General features: G+C 36.8%; 1 protein-coding gene across 1 annotated transcript in view; it reads left to right on the top strand.

Moving 5' to 3' along the window:
• The first annotated feature begins 16,644 nt into the window (after positions 1 to 16,644).
• IQCM (IQ motif containing M) overlaps positions 16,645 to 23,203 on the top strand; it is a 111,121-nt gene continuing 104,562 nt past the window's right edge. The window contains 2 exon segments of the mRNA XM_075709440.1: positions 16,645 to 16,689; positions 20,984 to 21,236. Of these exon segments, the coding sequence (XP_075565555.1) occupies positions 16,645 to 16,689; positions 20,984 to 21,236 (298 nt within the window).

The raw sequence follows: 23,203 nt of genomic DNA, 5'->3' as shown, positions 1-23,203 counted from the left end.
TCACATGGATTGAATTCCTTTTTTAACTGCATGTTTTTTCTGTAGTTATAGCATATTACATTACTGTTAGAGAAAACCTCTAATTCAGGGCTGCAGAGGAATAGAGAAATATTCTTTAAAATGGACTAGCACCTCATCTTTGGTCTATAAATCTATCAGCTTGCATGAATATTAGAGATTTGGTTCAGAGGACTTATTGTCTAGCTTTGGTTATTTTCTGGAGAAACCTCTTTCATTTGTCACCTGTACAGTCATTTATAAAACATTAAAGCTAACATATAACAAAGTCAGTGAAAGTGTGTCATTTTTTATTTCTTTGGTTTGGTTTTTTTTGTGTGTTTTTGGTTTTGGGTTTTTTTTTTAATGCGTTCTTTAAAGGTAGTATATTTGTACCTTATTACTACTTAGATAAATGGCTGTTTAAGATTAACTTGTTGTTTGTCTGCAATAATAATGGCTGTCATTTTTTAAAAATAAAGGCAAAAATTTGTAGCATGAAAAAGAAAGTATTTTTGGCTGAAGCCCAGAAGCCAGCTTTAACTTGCTAATGCTTTTGTGGTTGTGATCTAAAAAAATTGGCAATATTTTAACTCCCTGTTATGGTAATGCAATTTGCGATATGAAAAAAATCTAGTATCAGCTGTCAAAATTTACATGGTATTTAAGAATACACATTGCTTCTAGGAACCTCTCTGTAATAATTTTTTTTTAAAAATTGTATTGTTTTTTTTTTTTATTGTGCACATTTATTTCCCAGAAAATGCATTTGAGATTGTAAATTGCTTGCACCAGTAGAATACATTCCCTCATTTTAAAAAAAAAAAAAAGGTCTGTAAGTCTCTGTCATATTTCCTAGTGTATCCTTTGCAAAACTCAGGTATCTTAAAATCTACAACGAAATTCTAATATTGTACTCTTGAAAACTGTTGAAATGTACACTGATTGGAGCCAGAGTCTGCAAAAATAGTAGTCCAGTGAATCTCAGTCTATGTGTATGTAAGGAATTTGAGTTTGTACCTCATTTAGAAAATAAACAAAAAAATTAAGAAGTGATTGTGTTTTAGATCTATACATCAGATTGAGGTTTAGGATTTCAAGTTGTCTTCAATTTGTTTTATTTTTATTTCAGAATTTGTCTAGTTTTCAGCATGTTTACTTATGTAATCTAATTCATCCCCCCCCTAGTAATTTTCTGGAATGATGATAGAGTATTTCATGATACACAGCAATCTTAGTTACCTTGGAGGTACTGGGTTCCCAGTGCAACAGAATGGTAGGATATTCTGAAGAGTGCAAGTTTCAGGAGTTAAAAAATGATGATGATCCTTTTAAGAGTGTCCACATGCTTTCAAATCTGGTTCAAAAGCCTATTATAAATTTTGAGCTCAATAAGAACTGCCGCAATGCTTTCATTTTTACATTTTTCTTTTAGGTTTGGCATTTCCCCAGTTTGCCTGATAGCTGGCATTCTGACATGTATGTGTGTTCAAGTCCTTTCAAATCCAATTAATGCACAGAGTGCAAAATGTAACTCCTGTACCTTTCAGCACAGTGGGAGTTACTCATGGTATCAGATGAACCAAAAAAGCAGACATGTTCAAGGAGATGCTGTGGGTTTTTTTGATGTCTTTATAGAGCATCCACCATAATTCTCTCTGAAACTTTTGGGAACTACTGTAACAGGTGTAGTAAAAATAGGTATAATGAAAAATAATGTAAAATGGTAATGTAAAAGGATTTAATTTACATTTTGAGAAACTTAAAATAGACCACTCTGCTGATTGTCTTGTTTAGTGCCCCACCAAGCTGACTGAGTAGCTCTGTCCGTATCTTGACAAAAGTTAAAGGTTGTTATATAAATGTAGAGGTTAACTATTTACTCAGCTAGAAAAACTGAGTTCTGTGTAACTGCTTTTGCAAATAATAGGCTTTTACCCTGTGGCAGCTAATCTTCTTGGGCTGTCTTTACAGTGGGTGGAGTAGATGGGCTCCTTGAGAAGGAAATTGGAGGAGTCTGCTCTTAATCTCCCTCTGGAGGAGTCTACATCTCTTTACTAGAGAGGAAAGCTAGGAGATTTGCCTCCTCAGGTGAACCTTAGCCCTTTGGAACCCCTTGCAAGAATGACAAACAGCGGCATGATAGATTGCATTTTTGCCATGATGTGCAAGGCTTTGGCAGCCATTAATTCCATTACTACTTCTGCTGATTATTTTCCACTGCAATTTCTTGTTGCTGTTTTCTATTTATATTCTGCTCATTTCACTGGAGTGCAAGGTTATACCCAGAACATTCAGCATCTCTGCAAGTCTATTCTTTGTGGAGATACTAGGGACACCATTTGATGTTAATCAGAAATGTGCAATAGGGCTTGTTCTGGAGTCTACTGAGTGAGGAGAAAGATCTCAGTGGAGTTCTGTGTATTTTGAATCAGGCTGATGGCTCTGAAATTTCACCCTGAAAAATACTGGTCATATATTTCATTGTCTGTGAACATCACAATTTAAGGTAATTGAGAGTTTTAAAAATAGGACATAGTGTTACAATGTATATGAAATGTATTAACTTTAATTTTTCATAGTTGTTTGCTATTATATGAATGTAATTTATTGTGCCTGCAGCAACCCGAGGACATGCTGGAAAATTAGATGATTCATTTCAACTGTTTTATCCTAGTGAGCAAAATTTTAATCAGTCAGTTTTCTAATCCCAGCTCTGTTATTGGCACACTCTGTAAACTTGGCAAGGTCACAGAAGGACTCCATTGTAGACACAGTGTTGCATCTCAGCTAAATCATTACTGCATATGTTTTATTTATCTGCATTACAGAATTTTTAAAGAAATATAACTGTAGAAAGGTGCTCCTCTGATGAGCTATGCTAAAGGTAATCTAATAACATAAATTATCATGAATATAAGATTTATGTTGAGCTATAGTTGCTATTTCCTATACAGATTTTTTACAACTTCACCCTAAAAAAAAAAAAAAAAAAAAGACCTTTAACTTAGTATAAAAGAAAATAAAAAACCTCATAACACACGGACTACTGTCTCGTCACTCTTACAAGTTTGTCACTACATTTTTTTATTGAGCACTGTGAATTGTACCAGGCAGTGAACAGGAACTGTATTATCAGTTTGCTGTATCTCAAAGCTTGCTGTTACCTTTTATCAAGAAGATGCTACTTTTGATGGTGTGGATGTTAATTCAGAAATATAAGGTAGTCCAATATCCAAAAATTAGTTGAGTATGTCAAATATATGCTAATGAATCTGTAGAAGATATTCTAATCACCTTAATTATCAGGGAGTAAATATAATAAGAATGATCACATTGGAGTAAAATTTTCAAAAGTATCCAATGTCCTAATTTTAAAGCCAATAAAGAAGCCCAACATCCATTGAAAGCAAGTAGAATTAGGCTCCAAAACTCATAACTGACTTCTGAAAATATGACATAGACTCCTAAGGAATGTTAAAAAGTTTTACCCACAGATAACTGTGAGAAACACAGACTCTTCAGAATGACAGACTGACACATCCCAACATCATATTGAGAGTGGGATCATGAAACATGTTATATGCTGCATTTTTTGAAGTAGGGGTTCAATTTCTTTACAAGGCAAATATGATTTTTTTTCTCAGCTATCAGAAAGCAGAACGCATTTCAGATTAACTGCGACATTAAAATAAACGAAATCAAAACAACCCAAACCAGTGGATATTATTAGCAAATTGCAGAAGAAAGTAGAGGCCATAAAACAAAAGAGGTATAAAAGGAATGTCATTTTAAAAAGACTCCGAAATTTTTAGTAGAGCATTACATTAGGTAAATGTAAGCATGTTCTTGCAGAATTTGAGTAAGAAAGGCACAAGTAAATTAATTCTAAGCAGGAGGGAGATAAGGATTACATATATTGTAATACATATATGTATTGTATATATGAATGTATGGATGTATGTGTTATAACCACAAAAATCAGACTGGAGTTAAAAAAAATTACTTAAGTCATACGTCCTGCAGGTCTTTCCAAATAGCAGGTTGTATTAAAGCAATTCAATTGATTGCTAAGTTGAAACATCTTCAGCTTTGAGTAATATCTCATGATATGTTGCTTTTCTATTCTCTAATTTTCAAAAGTTTTAAACAATACTGCTCTTAAGCCACCCTTTTGCTTTTGTACTGCATCACATATACAGCCATTGCAGTCTGTTGTGTTCAGTTTATCAACCTCTGTTTAAAACAAGGTGGCAAACTGGTTGCTGGCTCTCCCATGCCCTAATTTACTCCTGTAGAAATGATGAAACCTGGCAAATAGGCAAGAGCCGTTAAGAAAACTGTGGAATGTATCACAGTTAAGATGCCAGCAACACTGACCCCTTACCATGCGAATATTTATTCAAGCAGTAATTTTTGAAGGACAGATACTGATGACTAACTATAATTATGCTGGCCTAAGTGTTCCCATTTTCTCGTTTTGCTGTTGCAGTACACACCCATTTAGAGATTATCATCTTGCTATTATTTTGTGAGATAGTTTGAACAATAAACTTGTGGGAAAAGGTATAAACTACAGTGAGAGTAATTTCAAAATAACTACTTTTTATGACACATATTAGCTTCTTAAATCCTGTGCTGGACTTCAAGATCTGCAAAACAAAACGAAAATCTCTTAGGGCATCTGAACCGCAAAAAATACTCAGAGATTGGGAAAACTAATGAGAATCCAGCAGCACGAGAATGAATGTTTTCTAATAGAAATGGCTTCATTCTAAGAGATAATACAGAAATTGTGAAAAATGAAGAAGATAAATTCAAAAATGTATGGGAGCCACAAATTCATACAGCATATTGGCAGTTGGGTGGAATAACTGGCTCTATCTCTTATCTTTCAGTGTTCTTTCACAGTATTCTTGGTACTTTAGTTTAGAGAAAATTAAATACCAGATTTTGGAGATGTTGAAACCATTCAGCTAGTTCTTGTTCTGCCTTATCACCTATTTATAATGCTATAATCTGTAGGAGAGTCTGCTTACAAATTTTAGTAGCAGAAATCTTTGTATAGACATATATGAGAATGCAGAATGGAAGATTAAATCAGCTTAGTGTAGCAAGGCTCTCTAGCACATCGCAGTAGGTAAGCATATGAATATTCCCGTTGGCTTTCCATACAGACAATATGCAAGGTTAATTAGCATAAATATACTAGCCATTTCTTTCAAATTTGGGTGCCTAAAGGCATGTGCCCTGATGCCTCAGTTAAGAAGCCAGCCATTGTGATTTTTTTGGTGTAAAATGACCTTGATGCAAACAAATACCCTTTTATAAAACCGACCTGTTAGTTTTCCCCCCCTCACTTACATCTGACAACATCACAGTGACTAGGTTTTTATCGTCTTTGTTAGTAGCACTGGAGTGAATACTCAGGTTCCCACCCTGGGCACGGGCAGGGCCTTGGTGTTAGCTCTGGTGACCTGTTCTGAATGGTGGCATGCCAAAATATTTTCTTTATAGCAGCTCCAGAACCATCTGGCCTTACCTACCTGGGTTTTCTGCAGCCTAAGAAGTTTGCTCTGTCCCATGCTGAGCAAAAAACTCATCCACCCACTGCAACACCTTCACAGCTTGCACCTTTACCAAGTGTGCTGGGACTTTGCTGACCTTCGTCTCATGCTTGCCAAAGTCACCTGCTGTACCAGGCCATGCATGTCTCCTTGGCAGTCTATTTACTCTTGTTCCCAAGTGGGGTTTTTTGCTTGTTTGCTTTTTAAACTATTTCTTCTTTCCTACTAACATGAGCATTCATCCCAGCAGCCTTGGGGGACAGCCCTTGCCAGTTGTGGCTGCTGGTGGGCTGGGCTTGGCCATAGGACAGGGCTGGGCAGCTCCCAACCGTGCTGGGGCTCTTCCAGGGAGTCTAGTTGCCTCAGTGAGTTATAATGCTTCCTGCAGGCATGTGAAGCCTCACAGGACAATGTTGGAGGACACCGAGGGGGTCAAGGGAGCCAGACCTGATGTGGTCTAATCCCTTTTGCAACTAAGAATGCAATCGGGTGGGTATTGTACTCAGTTTCCTCTGGCAAGTGAGGCTGGTTGCATCAATACATCAGGTGAGTGGAAGATGGGTAGACAAAGAGGTGAATGCAAAGTTAGAAATACTGCAACATCACAGTAAAGGTACACTATGCTATTTTGTATAGGGGAAGCTTTGAGCAGAGAAAACGTGTATATATACACTGAGTGATTCTTCCATTTTTAAATACGTCTTGTTAGGTTGTGAAAACTCTCAGTAAAATTAATTATGCCTAATTATTTACAGGATACTGGAAATGTAGGAGGTTACAAAAGAGAGGAAAAGAGGCAGGCCTTTTTATAGACTTCTGTTATGGTCGGCTAAGATATGACTACCAAGTGGGATTACTCTGTGTTCAGCCGAGCAAGTAAGGATCCCTTGTGCAGTACAGGAGGGCTAATTGGGCGACTTCAATATATAGCTGCACGCTTATATTATGTCCTTTTTTAATTCAGCAAGGGAGTTAGGTCTTTGTGGAAGAATATGTCCTACCCCTGATCATCAGCCAGACCAGGCAAAATTGTTTCTGCTTCTTGTACTTGCAGATTAAAGTGGGGAGGTAGGTTAAATAGGCAAAGAGGACATCTTCAGATCTTCAGGAACATATTTTCTACTTAAGGGTTAGAGCAGAAAAGACTAACTCCCGGGCTTGTCTTTAACGCACTTGATGCACGAGCCCTACCTCAGCCTGTATTTAGAGACATAATCTGGCCTCCAGATACGCAGAAAATAGTGTTAGGGGTATTATCCATATAAATATTTTTGAGTGCCTTCTTTTTAATGGCTAAGATAAACCATCAGAATTATAATGCCTGACAATACTTTACTGGGTTTTATCATGTTGCTGTCTTTTATTTCAACCATAAGCATCTACAAGGTGTCCTCTTAATTAAAAAAGGTCAAAAAATATAGGAGGTGTGTAAATTGGAAGGAATTCATGGACCATTTTTTTTCTAGTCTATTTTTAGCTGTGTCTTTTGCCTTTCTACAAGATCTCTGCAATTTTAAAGAATTCTTCAAAAGTTGATATATTAAGTTCTGGGAACAGAAATGAATCACTGGTCCATTTTAATAAATACTATATTGTCATACATTTGCTATCTAATTTTTCCAGTGATTCATCAGTTTAGCTTTCAATATACATAACACTGGTAAGATTTAGTAGATCATATATTTGATTCAAAAGATGTATTAGATTTGGTTGGTTCTGACTTCAGTTCAACGTAAGATGACTTTATCCGTCTTATGAGGATATATATGATTTCCAAAAGCAATGTATCTGTTTTTGAAAAATCCTCCACTGAAAAGGGGAAAAATAATTTATTGCAAGGAATGAAACATTCATTTTTAGGAATCTGAATATATAGGAATTACCACATTTATGTTAGAATTTCATAGCAATGCAATATACTCTGCATGTCTTCACATTTCATGTATTGAAAGTAATATTTTGATTATGATAACTTTCAATACATGTATTGCTGAGTTCTGAACTGAAAAGCACTTTGCTCTGTAGAATAGAAAAATCAATTTAGCATAAGGTGATCTCATTAAAATCTATTTATCCAAGATTACAACAATTTAGAGGAAGATTGAGAGTGAAAGTAATTGTTCATTTATTAATCCAAGTAGCTTTTAAAAAGGAATCTACTGTTTAGGAAGCTCTGCTTGACTTCTAACTTGAAAATCCCAGGACTTATTCCAGGAGGTTCTGATTTCAGTGATGTGTTCTGATGATATCATAAGCAACTATGGCCATACCTTGCTGAAGTCACAGAAACAAGATGGAGTAACAGGTTAACATGATCTGTTAGTATATTTCAGTATTAATTTGCCATAGAAATGTTCATATTTTTAAATGTTCTGCATATATATGCTCTCTTGCCAACTGGTGATTTAAAAGCTGAAGCTTTAGGCAACCCTTTCACTTTTTAGGGATGTAGGTTTCTGGTTTTAGTTTGAAAAATTAGTACAATGCTTTGAAGATACAGTGCAATTCCCATGATGTTATAAAAGCTATTTTGGAAGCGAGCACTGTGCTCCAAGGTTCCATTGCTGACCCTTATGGATGCTAAGTCCCTGCCTCCTATTCTTTTCCATGTAAGGCTGTCATATTTCCTGCCAAATGAAAGAAGAAAAGAGAGAAGGACACCTACTGCCAGGAGGTCCAGACGTTCACATTACACTTCCAACACCAACGTCCCTGAAAATGTGTTTGGATTCGAATCAGAGTTTTCTCCTTTTTTTTTTTTCCTTCCCCCCCTCCCCCCACCCCCCCGTAAAATCCATTACAATCCATTATTTTAGTTTGAATCTTTCTTTAGTTCCTGTATTGGTAAGAGTGACAGGTTACAATATACTAGACACTTAATTAAAAAGTTCATAAAATTCAGCTGAAGAAGTGACGATTATGTTGATTATGTTTTCAACTTGCAACTACAAACGTTAGGTCACTGCATCTGTAAACATTCAGTTGCATCTGCCAGTTTTTTTCTCAACTCCAGTGAATCAAATAACATAACTACTTAAGCGGGGTCATACAGTCTCTATAGGCTTTTATTCATTAAACTTTTTTATCTGATAAAACCCCTCAAATTTCCTTGTAGACTCTCACACAAAATTCAGCCATTTAAGTAAAGAATGTCAAAGAAGGCAGAAGTCCTTATGCAGTAATTAAACTAAACACGTTCTTACATTGTGGGGAAGAATGGTGGACAGAGGATCCAAGAACATCAAGAAGTTGCTGGTTTATGTGTGTAAGCCAAAAATATGCAAGGATCTCTGTAACTGAAAAGGGATATTCCATACAATTTCCACTTCCTTTAACAAAATCCTTAGTAAGTATCCTGCTTGGAGATTTAAAGTAGCTAGATAACTGTGATTGTGGGGGATTTATCTATTAATAAGACATGCTATCCTAACTTCTGATACTGTTCACAGGGTGGTGAAAGTAATATTACGTTAAATATTTGTTGAACTGATCTGTAAAACTCAAGTTCACGCTTCTTAAAAATTTAATTTGTTAGAGTATTTAGATAAACAGAGGCATTGACTTAAAATGGAGCAAAACTGCAGTATCTCAATATTGGGGTTCTGAAAGGAAGATTATTCTGCACCTCTGAATATTGAAAGTCCTGGTGTCACAAGGTTCTGAGTGTGCATGTTGTTTCTGAAAAACTTAAATTTAGGTCTTTTATGTTACATCTTGAATTTGGTGTTTCTTTATGAAGGACTACTCTGCATATCCTTATGGCATAGATATAAACCTTCTATATACAGTCAAACGGAAACAGCTGTACACATCTGCGAATAGTGATGATTTTCATCATCTCAAACTACCCTTAGGAAAGCTTCAGAAGTTCTGTTTTGAAAAGTTAAACTACAGGTGCTCAGAGCTGCTACTGAAAATCTCTCACAGTTTTATTTTTGCTTCAGAGTACCTTTGCTTTGCCTTTTCCTCCCTTTGTCAGCCATATCTATTGTATCTGATTGTATTTCTCCCATGCTGGACTTTTCCTAGTTGTGTGTCTTGTTGCTGACACCATTCTATCTTAGATGTATCTGTGGTGTGGTACCTATTCTGCTGTAATGTCTTCCTGCAGTACTGCTGGTTACCTTATATTTTTTTTTGCATAGATACATCTATCTTTAGACAGACAAAAAACCCCCTTGAAATATGATGTTTACAGCCTGGTACTTGTTTTGAACAGTTGTTTATGCTAGGGAGTGTTGGGGACCAATGACTGTAGATAACTGCCTCAGCACTTGGAAGCTAAACAGAAAAGTAAAGTAGATTAATTCCACTGTTGAGATAACAGGAGGGACACAGATTCCTAAACCCCAGATATAGCCAAAGAAAAAGTGACATAGGATTTTGAAGGCTCAGAGCTCCCCTAAACAAAAATCATAAGACAGCAGAAAAAGGATAGCATCCTATAGCATGTTCCTTCAACTGACAATTCACTGCCTGAATGTGTCTTACTACCTATGTTAGCAATGCTATAAACAGAACGAGGGAGTTTCAGTTATTCCTTTGGAAGTTATAGCTCTTTCTAAATGTAAATGTATTTCTTCATTTATTGCTAGTCATATCCCATAAATGAGGAAAGGCAGACAGGTTTTTGGCAATGAAGGAGAAACTTCTCTTACCTGTTAATTTTGGAAAGGAGCCACTTGATCCAGCTGACCTGCACAGTATTTAATATTCACTAGCAATTTTTTTTGGCTTGCAGTATTTTCATGCTGCTTTTATTTCTCCAGCAGGTTCAGATATTTGCAGCTGACCCTATAGTTTCCTCTTTACTCTTAGCCTTTAACATTTGCAGTTATGAGTCAACCTGATACTTTTATTTCCCAAGTGACTGCTAGAGCTAATACTGTTTTGGGATTGATCTGCAACTTTGCAGAAGGTAGCATTCCCATGATGTCATTGTTGTATTTTTCTGCAATGGCCACAGCATGTTCTCATCTTTGCTCCCCCATTAAAACAAACAAACAAACAAAATAACCCAAACAAACCAAAAAGCTGAACACAGGTGTCTTGGAAGAACAACTAAGAGAAACTTCGTTAAAAATATTCGTTGTTTAAATATAACAGATTAGCAAAGCCTTTCATAAATGTTAATAAGTTGATTTTACATATATTAGGAAAAGCATGAAAAAGCCAGTGCAGACCCAAGAGAAGTCAGGAGCAGCGTGGGTGATGTTCAGGACTACAGTTAACATTATAACAGCTATAGGATGTTTTGCAACAGCTCCAGGGGTTGTAGTGGTGTCCATAGCATCATTCTATAGATGATGAAAACAAGATAGAGTACTTTAGTCATAAAGCTTAAGTATCAAGCTTGCCTGCCCTATAAATACTGAGGGACTCCCCCTGCCCCAATCCTCTTTTCAGTGGGTTGGCCAAATTCCAGGCCCTTTGCCATTGAGCTCCACCTGAGCCAGTCACCCAAGGAACTTCAAAGGAAGAAGGGTTCAATTTGCAAGATGCTCAGCCCACCTACTACCACTGAGTCATGCTCATCTTCTTACCGGAGCTGCTTTTGTCCTGTTAGTACCTTTCACCTTTGACTTGTGAGAGAGACAGCTGTCACATTTGGGTATCTTTCTTTGCACTTCTGGCTCTTTCTGTACTACTAAATAAAATGAAGGCCAGGATCTGTTCTCTGGTCCTTGAGGTCAAATGGAACAGACTGGCCGCATCCACACTCTTGGGCACTTGGCTGTAGTCTCCCCTGAGCCTGTGTTTATCCATACTGTCAAATAAAAGAACAACAATCCAGTTCAAACACTGGACCTCTGCTGGCTGTGGTTTGTAGAACTCCAAACAGCTCTCTCTAAGAGAAATCAGCATCCCTTGGCCTCCAAACTGGGGCTTGGTCCTGGGCCACGATTTACTTATTTATATGTAGACATGGAGGCTTTTATAGACATTCCCCTGGCTTCAAGGTGAGTGTTAAGGACCCACCTGAAAGAAGTGACAGAACTAGGACAGGAACTCCAGAAAGGCTACCTAGAAGTCCTGTGTTAAGACAGAACTTTTCAGTCTCATACCATCTATTATAACACAATCTTACCTTAACAAGGAGCAGTAATGGCAATACCAATGATATTTTGCCTGCCAAGAGTTTCAGGTCATATGGTTTCCAAGCAGTCTTTTAAAAAATTATTTTATTTAATTTTATTTTTAAATAAAGCCATAGAACAATACAGCTGAAAAGACAATAGGAGGACTTTTGGTGCAGTATTATTCAACCTCCAAGAAACTGATCTGTAGTAGTTCATAAAGCTTCTTAAGGTGACCTACAAAATGACTCCCAAATCTGAACACCCTGCACATATAGTCATGAGCTGCTGAAATGCATGCTCAAGTACCATCTTTTAAAAAGATCAGTGTTCCATTAAACAACATTTTGCAAAGCAGTTAGTTTATTTACCTAAAAGCTAAATACTTTATTTTTTTAATATTTTTTTTCTGAAATGTGCCAGGTAAATCAGATACAAGATGACTGTCTTTTTCTCAAATCCATCATCCACTCATTAATTACAAAGATAGTTACATATAAGTGTCTGCCCAAAAGCAGGATCAGCTCTACCTATACCATCCTATATATTCTTGCCAAAGCTCTAACAATGGTGCTCAGCAGATTCCCATAAAAATTCATTCCAGTGTTTCCTATATATTACATTGGTTTTCCTCATAATTAACCTATATCTACCCTGCTGCAAATTTAGTGGTTTATTTCTTGTCTTGTCAGTTATGGATGGAGTATACCCTTTACAGATAACTATATATAAAAGCTCTTTGTTTTTCCCATTCAATCATTTTATTAATTATCCTTGTGAAGTTAAGGCATCTTTGAGTGTGTGTGTGTATGAATAAAAGCAATTTTCTGTGAACAGGAATGGAGGGAGAAAGGGAAATTAAATGATACTTTCCTCAAAAGTCCGCTTTTGCTTTCATCCTACATGTTGCGTACCTTCCCACTAGCTAACTTCTAAACATATTGTGAGAAGCAGTATCTTTAATGACAGCAGTCCAAGGTTATTCCTTGCTATTTAATAACTGGTAGGAATGCAGTAGGGAGCACAGCTAAAGTAAGTCTAATCCAGGCTGAAATAATAGTTTGGAGGTAAAAACAGTGTGGTGAATTTATAAAGAATTGCAGATTCATTTCTCAGAGACATCCCAATCTGATCCCATCCTGTTTACCAATCTGCTCATAGTAAAACCCTCCTTTGACTAAACACTGCTACTTCAATATTGTCATTTTCAAGAATCAGATCAGGAACTCCAGGGTCATTTTGGTGAAGAAGTCTTTTCAATGATTAGAATTAAGAGGTTTCTCACAGAGTCTCCTGCTGCTCGACTAGTCATTGTTTCAATAACGAGAAGTTACCCTGCAGTGATGGTATCAAACTTTTCTGCTTCCTATAGTGCATTCAGAGGTCAGCTGCAATGAGAATACAGGAGTCTGTTTGACAGAATAAAAGGAAAACTGCAAGCTTATAAATCATCATGAAAGAGGTAAAAATTGATGTCTTAAGAAAATAGGATTACTTTTTTGTTCAGATAGGAGGATAAGGGAACAGGTTATATTTCTGGACATCTTTGGGAAAAGAGAGAAGTAAAGGCTCTGCAGAATTTACAGTCACATAAAGTAACGTTGGTTTTGGCTGGAATTGCCACAATGTGAAGATTGAAGGTGAACTTTCTTTCTGCATTCCCCTTCACATTTTGAAAAATTCTTTTCACCTGTACTGTAATTCGAAGACGATTTTTGAGAAAAATAACCTATGCAGCCTTAAATTCAGGGACAAGGATGTTGATAAAAGCCTTATTTTCAATATGGTAGTCCACATTTGGGAAGAAAATGGTTGTGTCATACACCTAAATAACTAGATATTTTTTCTCTTGGCTCCTTTGCTTCCCTCCAATTTGCCTCCTACAGGTTATTTGTCATGGGACCTGCTGTCATGAATATATTACATTTTATTTTTTACATAATTATAGATTTCATCTCTGTATATTTTTCTTTCCCTGCATAAATTATCTACATTGTTATTATTATTTATTGCAATAAACAATAACGTATTTGACAAAATAAAATAAGCATAATCTCAAATACATTACTGCAACTTAATATTTCATAGTGTTCTCTATAACAGAGAATCTTTTAAAGATACAAAAAACCCTTTAGTTGGAAACATCACACAGGATACTTCAGGCTTGTATTAAACAATATTTAAACCTTTAAAAATGCAGCTGATGATGAAAGCCTAACAAATTAATAGTATTTCTAGGTGATTAGTCAGTGTGTGTAAAGTACTTTGAAAATGAAAACCTGTATCATTGCTTAATTATGAGTGTCCTTGGAATTACCAGATGCAGTCTGAAGAAATCTGAAAACATGTGAATGTTCATTTTAATTGCTGATGCCCCTCTTACCCTTCCTTTTGAGTCTTCCTTCCCTCTGTTCCTCTTATAAAACATATTTTCAAGAAAGCCAGAAAATGCTGGGTCACCTACCCCTCTCCAGCAGATGAGGATTCATTTAGTATATGGCCCGTCTGTATACACTGCCATTGCTCTCTGGTGCAACTCATCTTTTCTGTTGCAGTGGGATTTAGGAATCCCTCTATTCTTCATAGTTGCAATGAATTCACGCTGGAAAAAAAAATCTAGACTGGCTTCCTGCATAACACGGCTGAGGAATTATTGCATAATGGCATAACTTTTGAAATATATCTCTTAGATTAACATCCAATCCTGACTTAAATATTCCAGATTACGGAAGATCTAACACCTCTCGCTGAGTTTTATCCTGCAACAGGTACCTTCAGTATAAACAAGTGCACTTCGTTTTAATTCTACATGTTGTGTTTTATTACACCTCTCTGTGCCATGCAGGCACATACAGACTGTGTGATTTGTTGCACAAATCTTCTTCTGTTATTACAGAAGATTTTTTTCCCTCACTGTAAATAGGGAAATTAGACATTCATAGTTGAGACACAAGGTTTACTGAATCTTTGTTTGTTGGGAGTAACACAGTAAGTGTTCTTGGTTTGCAAGCAAGGAAGCAATTCAATTTTTATTGATTTCTTTAGACTTATTGTCTGTATTTGGTGAGGTGGTTCTAAAGGAATTGTCCTTTCAATTTTCTCTAGATTTTTCTTTATTTCTAATGCTATGGTTATTTAAAAATACCCCAACAACCCCACAACATGTCCCCCCCCCAACCTCTGAACCCCATTTAATGTCTCCATATACATTTTCATCCTCTTTTCAGATCTGAATTTATCTTAATCCTTTGACTAGCTAATCCAGATTCCTTTGTTCATTCTTTTTGAAGGAGTGATGAAAGAAAATACATTCCTCATAGTGTTTTCAGCTGGTGACTAAACTTGTTTCTTTTCTGCCTGGTCTGAACATGAGTGGTGATAAGGCAACATCTCTTCTTTAACTCTGGTATTGTCTGTTTTCCTGATTTCTTGGAAATTGACACTGCCAATCTCTCATTTTAAGAGCAACGATACCCTTTATATTGAGCAGTATTAACAGAAAGCAAGGGAAAACACCTTTCGCAGTTACATAATTAAAAGCTGTTAAGTAGTTTGCCATCTACCTGTATGAGTTCTGTATACATAACATATACATGTTCCTCTAAACAGCTGAGACTTTAAGCTTATTGCCTTCCACACTTTCTGCTGCTGTACTCTAGCTTCTCTCAACATGAGCGAATAATTTTCTAGCATTGTCTTGATTAAACTAAGTATATTGACCTTCTCTGGCCTTAAGGCAGACTTTTCAGGTGTTAAAATATGCTTTAATTGACTTCTGAATATTTTCCATATTTTTAATATGTTTATAAAAATGCAAATGCCAGACTAAACATAGTGTTCCAGTATTTGTGACATCAGTTTTTGAATATGGAAATAATGAAAAATATCTACTTCTTTTCAATATTCCTTTACTTTTCCAAGGATCAAATTAGTTCATTTAGCAACAACTTTGCACTGGGAGTTTGCAGACAGTTTCTTACCTGCTTACAGTTTCAGAATCACTTTTTTCACTGTCCCATCCTATAAATATGACCTGTATTCCCTGTGCCTAGATTTATGACTTTGTATTTGTCCTTATTAAAATTTATCTTGTTCAAATAAAGCCACCTAACCAATCGAGACAGATCATTCTATAGAACATTTGCCTTATTACTTGCCACTCCACCAGTTTTTGCATGCTGTTCAAGTTTTACCAGCAATCGCTTTGTATTTTCTTCCAGATCATTGAAAAGGATACTTAGGACTTAAGACTTAGATACTGGCTAGTCCATATTAGAAATATTGTGATTAGACAGGCATTCCTCCTTTATAGCTGAAGAGGAATGTAGAATACCTTTATAGCAGCTACAGCTAATAACTAATTAATCATTTTAAAAATAAACTTGAATCATTTAAATACTATTTAAGTTATTGTATTTAATACTATCCACCCCTTACTCCAAGAAATCAGCAAGAATGTGGTAGCTTAGAATATGGAAATAAGCCAAATGCTTCACAGTCATGTAAGTACAGTATATTAACCAATTTTCTTCTCTCAAGAAAAGCTCTAAAGCTTGCAGCCAGAGTGCTCAAGGTACAATCCTCCATTTCCATAAAATCAATTAAACTTTTGGGGAAGATAAGAAAGCCACATTTCGCAATCCTTTTGTCTAATAGTAGGGTATAACCTCCAAAATGTTATTTAAATTTTAAAACAGCAGTTCATTCTAAGCTTGCAGAAGATTGCTGCTTTATGATGTTCCTGCTGGACCATGAAGAAAGAAATCTGAAGCCAGCAAATGGTGTGAGGTATTTTGGTTATGGGGATGGTGGCACCTCTGTCTCCTTGTTGGTCTGTTCCTATTGAACAAGTTCCAAAACAGAGTAAGCTGATCTAAGTCAGAGCTGCTGTAGTCCTTTTTCCCTCCCACTGCACAGAGCTGCACGTTTTGTATCAATATCAGTGTTCACCTGGATCTGTGGTAAGCAGGCTTGGGGAGTTAAACTGGCCCAAAACTGTGAGGATGGTGATGATGATGATACAGGAACCTGGCCAGCTCAGCTGTGCAGTAAGAGTGTGAGAACATGGTCTGAGCTGAGGAAGGTCAACATCAGTGTAAATTAGATTTAGCAGCCTGTACAAAATTTTTAAAGTCTGTTGTGCCTCTCCATTTTGTAAACTGGAGTCACATGATTTTCCAATTCTTAGACTGGCAGGACCTTAAAAACTACTTGGTTTTGTCTAGCTCTGTTTTCTGCTGGAGTCAATGGGACTTCCCTTCCTGCTAATGATGGACTGGGAGAGGAAGGAGTTATTTACTCAACTGCAACATTTCCTTATGGAGCTAGTGCTCACAAAACAGTTCAAATGTATAAGCAGCTGTAAGAAGAATAGATAAATCATTCTTTATCATACTGCACATTAATTTTTGTCATGCAGGCACCATCTTGGACAAAATGAATTTTTTATTTGTAATGAACAAAACTATGCTACGTGAGTAAAAGTAGAAATTACGCAGAGAAGTGTGAAGTAGCAGGCATTTACAAGGTGAAGTGACATGCATTCACAGATAATTTTTTCTACAGGTAAATGATGTGAAATTAAATATGTGATGATGTTTTCCATAGAAACATATACTATAAAAAGAGCAGTTCAATCTGATTAAGCAGTTTATAGATGCTGTGGGCCACATAATTATCTATCTATACACAATACCTCAAGCTGTAACACTCAGGCAAGTCTCCCTTCAGTAATTTCCACTGCTCCACCTCTTTAGAAATCTAAATTCATTGGCTCTGCAAACTGAAGTATTTCCTTCATTTCTGTAACTACACCTTGAGTCGCTTCTAGTCAGTTTTCCATCTCAACATTTTCCCAAAACTCCTCTCAGCTAGCCAAATCTTGGAATTGCTTGGAATGTCTTCCACTCTTTTCTCTCCTTTATTTTCTTTATGCCACTGACACTTTCAAGTCAATCTTTCCTTTGAAAGTTGTATCTTTTGCAGGGCTTGGTGAAACATTCTTCTAATTTTCTGCCCACCTCTCTGCTTAATTCTACACCATCTCTTTCAGTTTGTTGTTTTTTCACACTGTGAAAATACCAGGGGCTTTCTATCTGTCCCTAAATGGCTTTCTGTCTGCACTGCATCTACTACCATTTTTGCATGGGTGATTTATTTCTGACCCATCTCCTGCAACTACCGATCTTGGTTCTCATCACCCATTTTGGTAGTCCTCCTGTCTCCAGCTTTACTGTCCCCAGACTATATATCTCTCCAGATCATCTATATTGCCCATCATACCCTTTCAATCCTTTTACTGTCTCTTTCCTTCTTGCTAAATTACATTGGTTTTGTTCATTATCTTCAAGTTTCTCCCACAGCTTTACTTTTGTCCTATGTACTTTTACCTCTACTACATCATCAGTACTCTCTAAGCCTCTCTAATGAAAACAAATTTGATGAGTGCTATATTTATGCCTCTTCTGTGTCTGACAAGATCATATCCTTCTTGAGACAAGCTATATAGGAAACTGCTCCCTTTTGCACATCCCTTCTAAAGCTAGCATCAAATTAAATGTCTCATGAAAATAATTAATTCATAATGTTCAGGGAAAAGGAAGTGGAAGATAGCTGCATTTTCTTCCTTTTCCCTGTCATCTAATGTTGCTTGTCTTTGATTTAAGTGCTTTGAATTTGGGATTGCATCTGTACGCAAGTTTGGAAAGTGACTAGCCCAGGATGCAGATAATAATTTTTAGAAAAGATTCTCTTGACTTATGAAGAATAAGACCCACCATCATTGTTAAATATTTAAATTATTATTACTTGCTGTGTTTAGCATATACAGCCAAATAACTGTTAGCTGCCTTCCCCAAACAGTGCATTGTTATGGTGATTTTTATTAAAATACTTAAAAACTCACATGATTCTGTATATTTAGAATCCAAATAGGCATCATTAAGCCAACAAGCTCTTGAAGTGTAAATATCACCCAGCACCTCAAGTTACCAAGCAGAAGACAACATTGTTTCTGACCATTGAAAATTTTTTCATCTGGGCACCAAAGGAGGGATAAAGGAAGGAATGTGGCCACTTCAAAAGGATGAAGTCAGCAGGAGAATGAAAAGTCTCTTTTATTGCATCTTGAACTGAGGGTTGGTGGGGGAGGAAGTCACAAGCTTCAAGGAGCCTACAACAAATTCAGATTAAGGATAAACCTCTTGAGGAAGATCTAGATGATACAAATTGTCAGAGAACTGGTTAAAAGTTATTTCCCTTGCTTACTTTACCTTCCATCACCCATGACTATTAAATAATTATTAGCACATATTCAGATGGAGAGGGGCAGTCCAGGCATAGCTTGAGCACATTAGCCTACTGTGTTTGTGCCATGGAAAGATGTGGTTAACTTGCTTGTAGCAGCTTGGAGCAGCATGTGCCACCATACAGAGCAGCACAAATGTGGCTTTTGTTGGGGTGCAGCACAGGCCAGCAGCTCCCAAGGGAGGGGAGCCAGGAGCTGGCTGTGGGACCACCAGCAGGTCCCATCCCTCCACCCAGTAAGGGGACTGGGGCAGCCATCACCAGGCAGGGGCAGAGGGATGTTACACCCGAGACTTGGCCAGGAAGCCATGCTGCAAGGGTGTCCTTCCGCAGGATTGTGCTTGAGGTACTCATTTGTGAGGTGCTGTGGCCGTGGCAGGAGCATATGTGTTACCTGCTGGGTTGCTGGACAAGGGCCAAGAAAGTCGCTGTAGGGCTATCTCAGAATGTACAGTGGGGAAAATTTAAGATGGATGGATGGGACATTGGGCACATTTTATCAAGGACACTTTATTTGCAGGGGAGTGAGAGAAAAGGGAGAATTTTGGTGTGTTTCACACCAAAGTGGGAACTTGTTTGTGTCCTTAACTGAAGCTAGAAATTCAGGGGCGCTGAATGCATTGATACACATAGAATCATAGAATCATAGAATCATAGAATCATAGAATCGTTAAGGTTGGAAAAGACCTTTAAGATCATCCAGTCCAACCATTAACCCACACTACCAAGTCTACTCTAAGCCAATCAAGGGTAGACTAGACTAAACCATGGCCCGAAGTGCCACATCTACCCATTTTTTGAACACTTCCAGGGATGGTGACTCCACCACCTCTCTGGGCAGCCTGTTCCAATTCTTGACCACCCTTTCCGTAACATGACCCATTTCTTTTTTTAATCTGTCTTACAAAACCTCTCTCCCTTTGTTTTTTCTGCCCACCTGCTACTCTTCTCAAGTCTGGTCTGTGCTGTCTGTTCCAGCACAGAGACTGGTTCTCTCTACAGCCCCTTCCTACTGATTCCAGTAGGAACTGTCTTAGTTATAAAAGACTTTTAGGGTTTTTTCACATACTGATAAGAGTAGTTGAGGCCTTGTGAATCACTGTGAATGCACCCCTCTTTTGTGGTATTACAACCTGTGCAAAACCAGGCTCAGAACTTAGGTGGAAGAAGGACTCTAAAATATTGCGTAATTCACCTCTGCTAACTACCTATAGATATGTGTGTAAAATAATTGTCAATTAAACTTTTCCTCATTAAAGTTCTAGTAATTTTAACTGCATGAGCATTACAAAATGCACCAATACAGTGATCCTTGTTAGAACAGGGACCTACACTGTATGTTCTCTAGATAAGACAGGGATCTCTGTGCTTCATATCTGTGAGCTACCAACCATGCTGTGAGTGTGATAGAATACTAAATAACAGTAACACATTTAAAATATAATTACAAGTATTTGACTACATTCATCTATGGCATAATGGGGCAGCTGTATTATTAGGCTGTCCTTAGGAAATTGGATTACTCTAATAAATGGAAATGACTGTTATTTAAATGGAAGACTATTTGCATAAAATAGGCCAATGCTAAGTGACCAGCTGTTAAATAGGTATAAAATCTAATCTCAAAGTTTCTAGTTCAAGGATGGATGGGTTCTTCTCAAAGATTTTCATACTTGGGCACTTAGCCTACATATAAAAATTTTGCAGTCGGAAGAAGCTTCAAGATCTGAAAACTGCAGCTCAATTTATTCATTTTCCTTTTTCATATTTTTTATTTAAGAACAAGCTAGTGATTCAACAAAATCAACAATTTCTCTTAAATGGAAATAAAGAATAAAAAGTCAGATGATGCAGCTTCATTTCATAAGGGAAATTAAGGGAAATGCCACTGTTGGACTTGTGGCATTTCTGAGGTAATTAAATGTTTATTTCACTGTTATCTTGTTTGGTATCAGGGGCTTGGAGATAATTCAGTGCAAAAGAAATAATTAAAAAATATCATCATCTTAATACCATGTATATTCACTTTATCAACAGAAACACAGCAGGTCTGCATCTTCCCAGCAACTTCCCATACGTTATTGCAGCTGGGGCTCAACTCAGACTCCTGTGAGTGCTCCTTCTATTTTGGAAAATAATGCCAACTCTTATGACACCAAAGCTTTTGGAAAGACAAGCTGGAAAAGACGACCACTTTTTGTAACGTTCAGCCCTACATTCCCTGAGAAGGCTGTCAAAAGTTGTAAGGCTTACATCCACCTATCTCCACAGCATGCTATGGAGCCAGAAGGTGAGAATTTTTTCCTTTCACATGTAATTTTTTTAGACAGGAAGAAATTCAGCACTTTACTGTTTGCCCACTGCTGCTTTTTTTGTCAAGAGACAACATTCTCATGTGACTTGACATTGATACTTTTCCATGTCCATTAATAGATTTATGCAGCTGATGAGCTACGTTATAATATTCTTGGTCTGTAAGCATAGTGTATCTTGGTTTATGAATAACAAACACTAGCAAAACTACACAGTGAAAAAAATCTTCAACAGAGCACAATCTTGGAAAGGTTTTCTTCTTTTGTTTTCCATTTCTCACAAGCAACTTTTTCTGCTGAAAGCAGATAATTTTGATATAAAATATTAATTTGCTAAAAGCTCCAGTTTCCATCAAAATGGTATCTTTTCAGCCAACGCTTTCTTATATTGAATATGAGAAAATTCATTTTCTCACAATGACTCTCTGAGTTGCTCTGTGGAAGAAAATGAAGCAAGCTGTCATGTGAATCATGTGAGCGTTCTGTGGCATTTATGTGATGTCATGTGATTGGTCCTGGTTTGGGCTGAATTTATTTACTCCATGATATGGAAGGGAACTTCACTTTTTGTGAAGTTAAAACGTTTTTTCAATGAAGACCCTGAACTCTGTATGTCAGAAGGGGACACATTCTCCACACATCTCTCTGTTGATTTTGCTTTGAGGACTGGAATTTAACACCCTTTTAAACATGAACATCCTGGCTTCATGTGTTCCTCTGTCATCTGCTAAAAAGAAAACTACTGTAATAATAGACATCGTAGAAATATTTCCAGCATTTTCAGACCTAGCCAGCTGATAAGTTTAACAACTTTCACTTGTTCTACTTGAGGTAAAACAAAACTCATATAGTGTTATAAAGGGCTGCTGGATGCATATCTCTGAAGGAAAATACCTGTAAGTCTGATTTTTCCTTTTCTGTAGAGCAAATGTTCAAACCATTCAACACTGAGAAAATTGTTTGCATTTTGGGGAAAATGCCTTCCACCTTTACTCCTTTGGCCATGTTAAGTATTTATTTATAACAGAGAAAAGTGAAGAAAAGAATCTCTGAATGACAACAAAAAAGGGGAAAAAATCTGAAATTTCTATTTTCATGAACTCATACTTTCCTTCCATTTTGGTTGAGTTAGTAACACAGCGATAACTTAAATTATCTATTTTTCTGTGTGTCTTTATTTTTGTACCAGTAAAAGTGCAAAATGGACAATATTAGCTCTTCTCTGCATTGGTTAAAATTCCAGCTCTCTAGTAGATAATGGGCTGAGACAGTTCTCAGAGATTTTACTTTCTCCCCTAAAGAAAGCTTTCCAAAACCTTGAATTATACTTGCCAAAGTGAACAGAGTTATGGCGTTGCATCTCTTTTAATATTTTCTTAATTTGGGACCCCTTTCTTCTGGAATACAAAGATAAGCTAGCTACAGAAAGGATAGCATGAGCATAACTATATTAGCACAATGTGGTAAATTTTCATGCTCAGCATGAAATCCCTGTTTCCACATGTTGGAGTAGGCTTGAGCTGTTACTAAAGTGAACTCAGAAAAGGATCAGGGGTTTCTAAAAAAATAAGACCTCCTGAGTGTGTTCGCTCACCTAACTGAATATTTCAGTAGACTCAATGCAATTATTAATCAGAGCAGGACTGGCACAGAATGTGTGAGTAGTCCCGCTTTCTTTGCTATGTTTATAAAACTGCCCAAATTCCATTAAATAAACATTTCCCTAAAACAATCAGTTTCATAACTTCCTGTATGAACTTCAGCACTAACCTTTTTTAGATGCTTGTGAAATTAGATCTCCTGAGCTTTCCATGATATCATCAGACATGTGTAATGCATTAGCATTGTATTTGTTTAACCGCATAAATACAGGCAAGCAGATTTATTCATTTTAGCCCATGGTAATGGCAGTCTTTCAGAGTGCTCTCCTCCCCATTAAGTTTTT

Source organism: Pelecanus crispus, chromosome 4 (assembly GCF_030463565.1).
Source record: "Pelecanus crispus isolate bPelCri1 chromosome 4, bPelCri1.pri, whole genome shotgun sequence".
Lineage (NCBI taxonomy): Eukaryota > Metazoa > Chordata > Aves > Pelecaniformes > Pelecanidae > Pelecanus > Pelecanus crispus.
The sequence above is the reverse complement of the archived record's forward strand: the minus strand, read 5'-3'. Positions and strand labels throughout refer to the sequence as shown.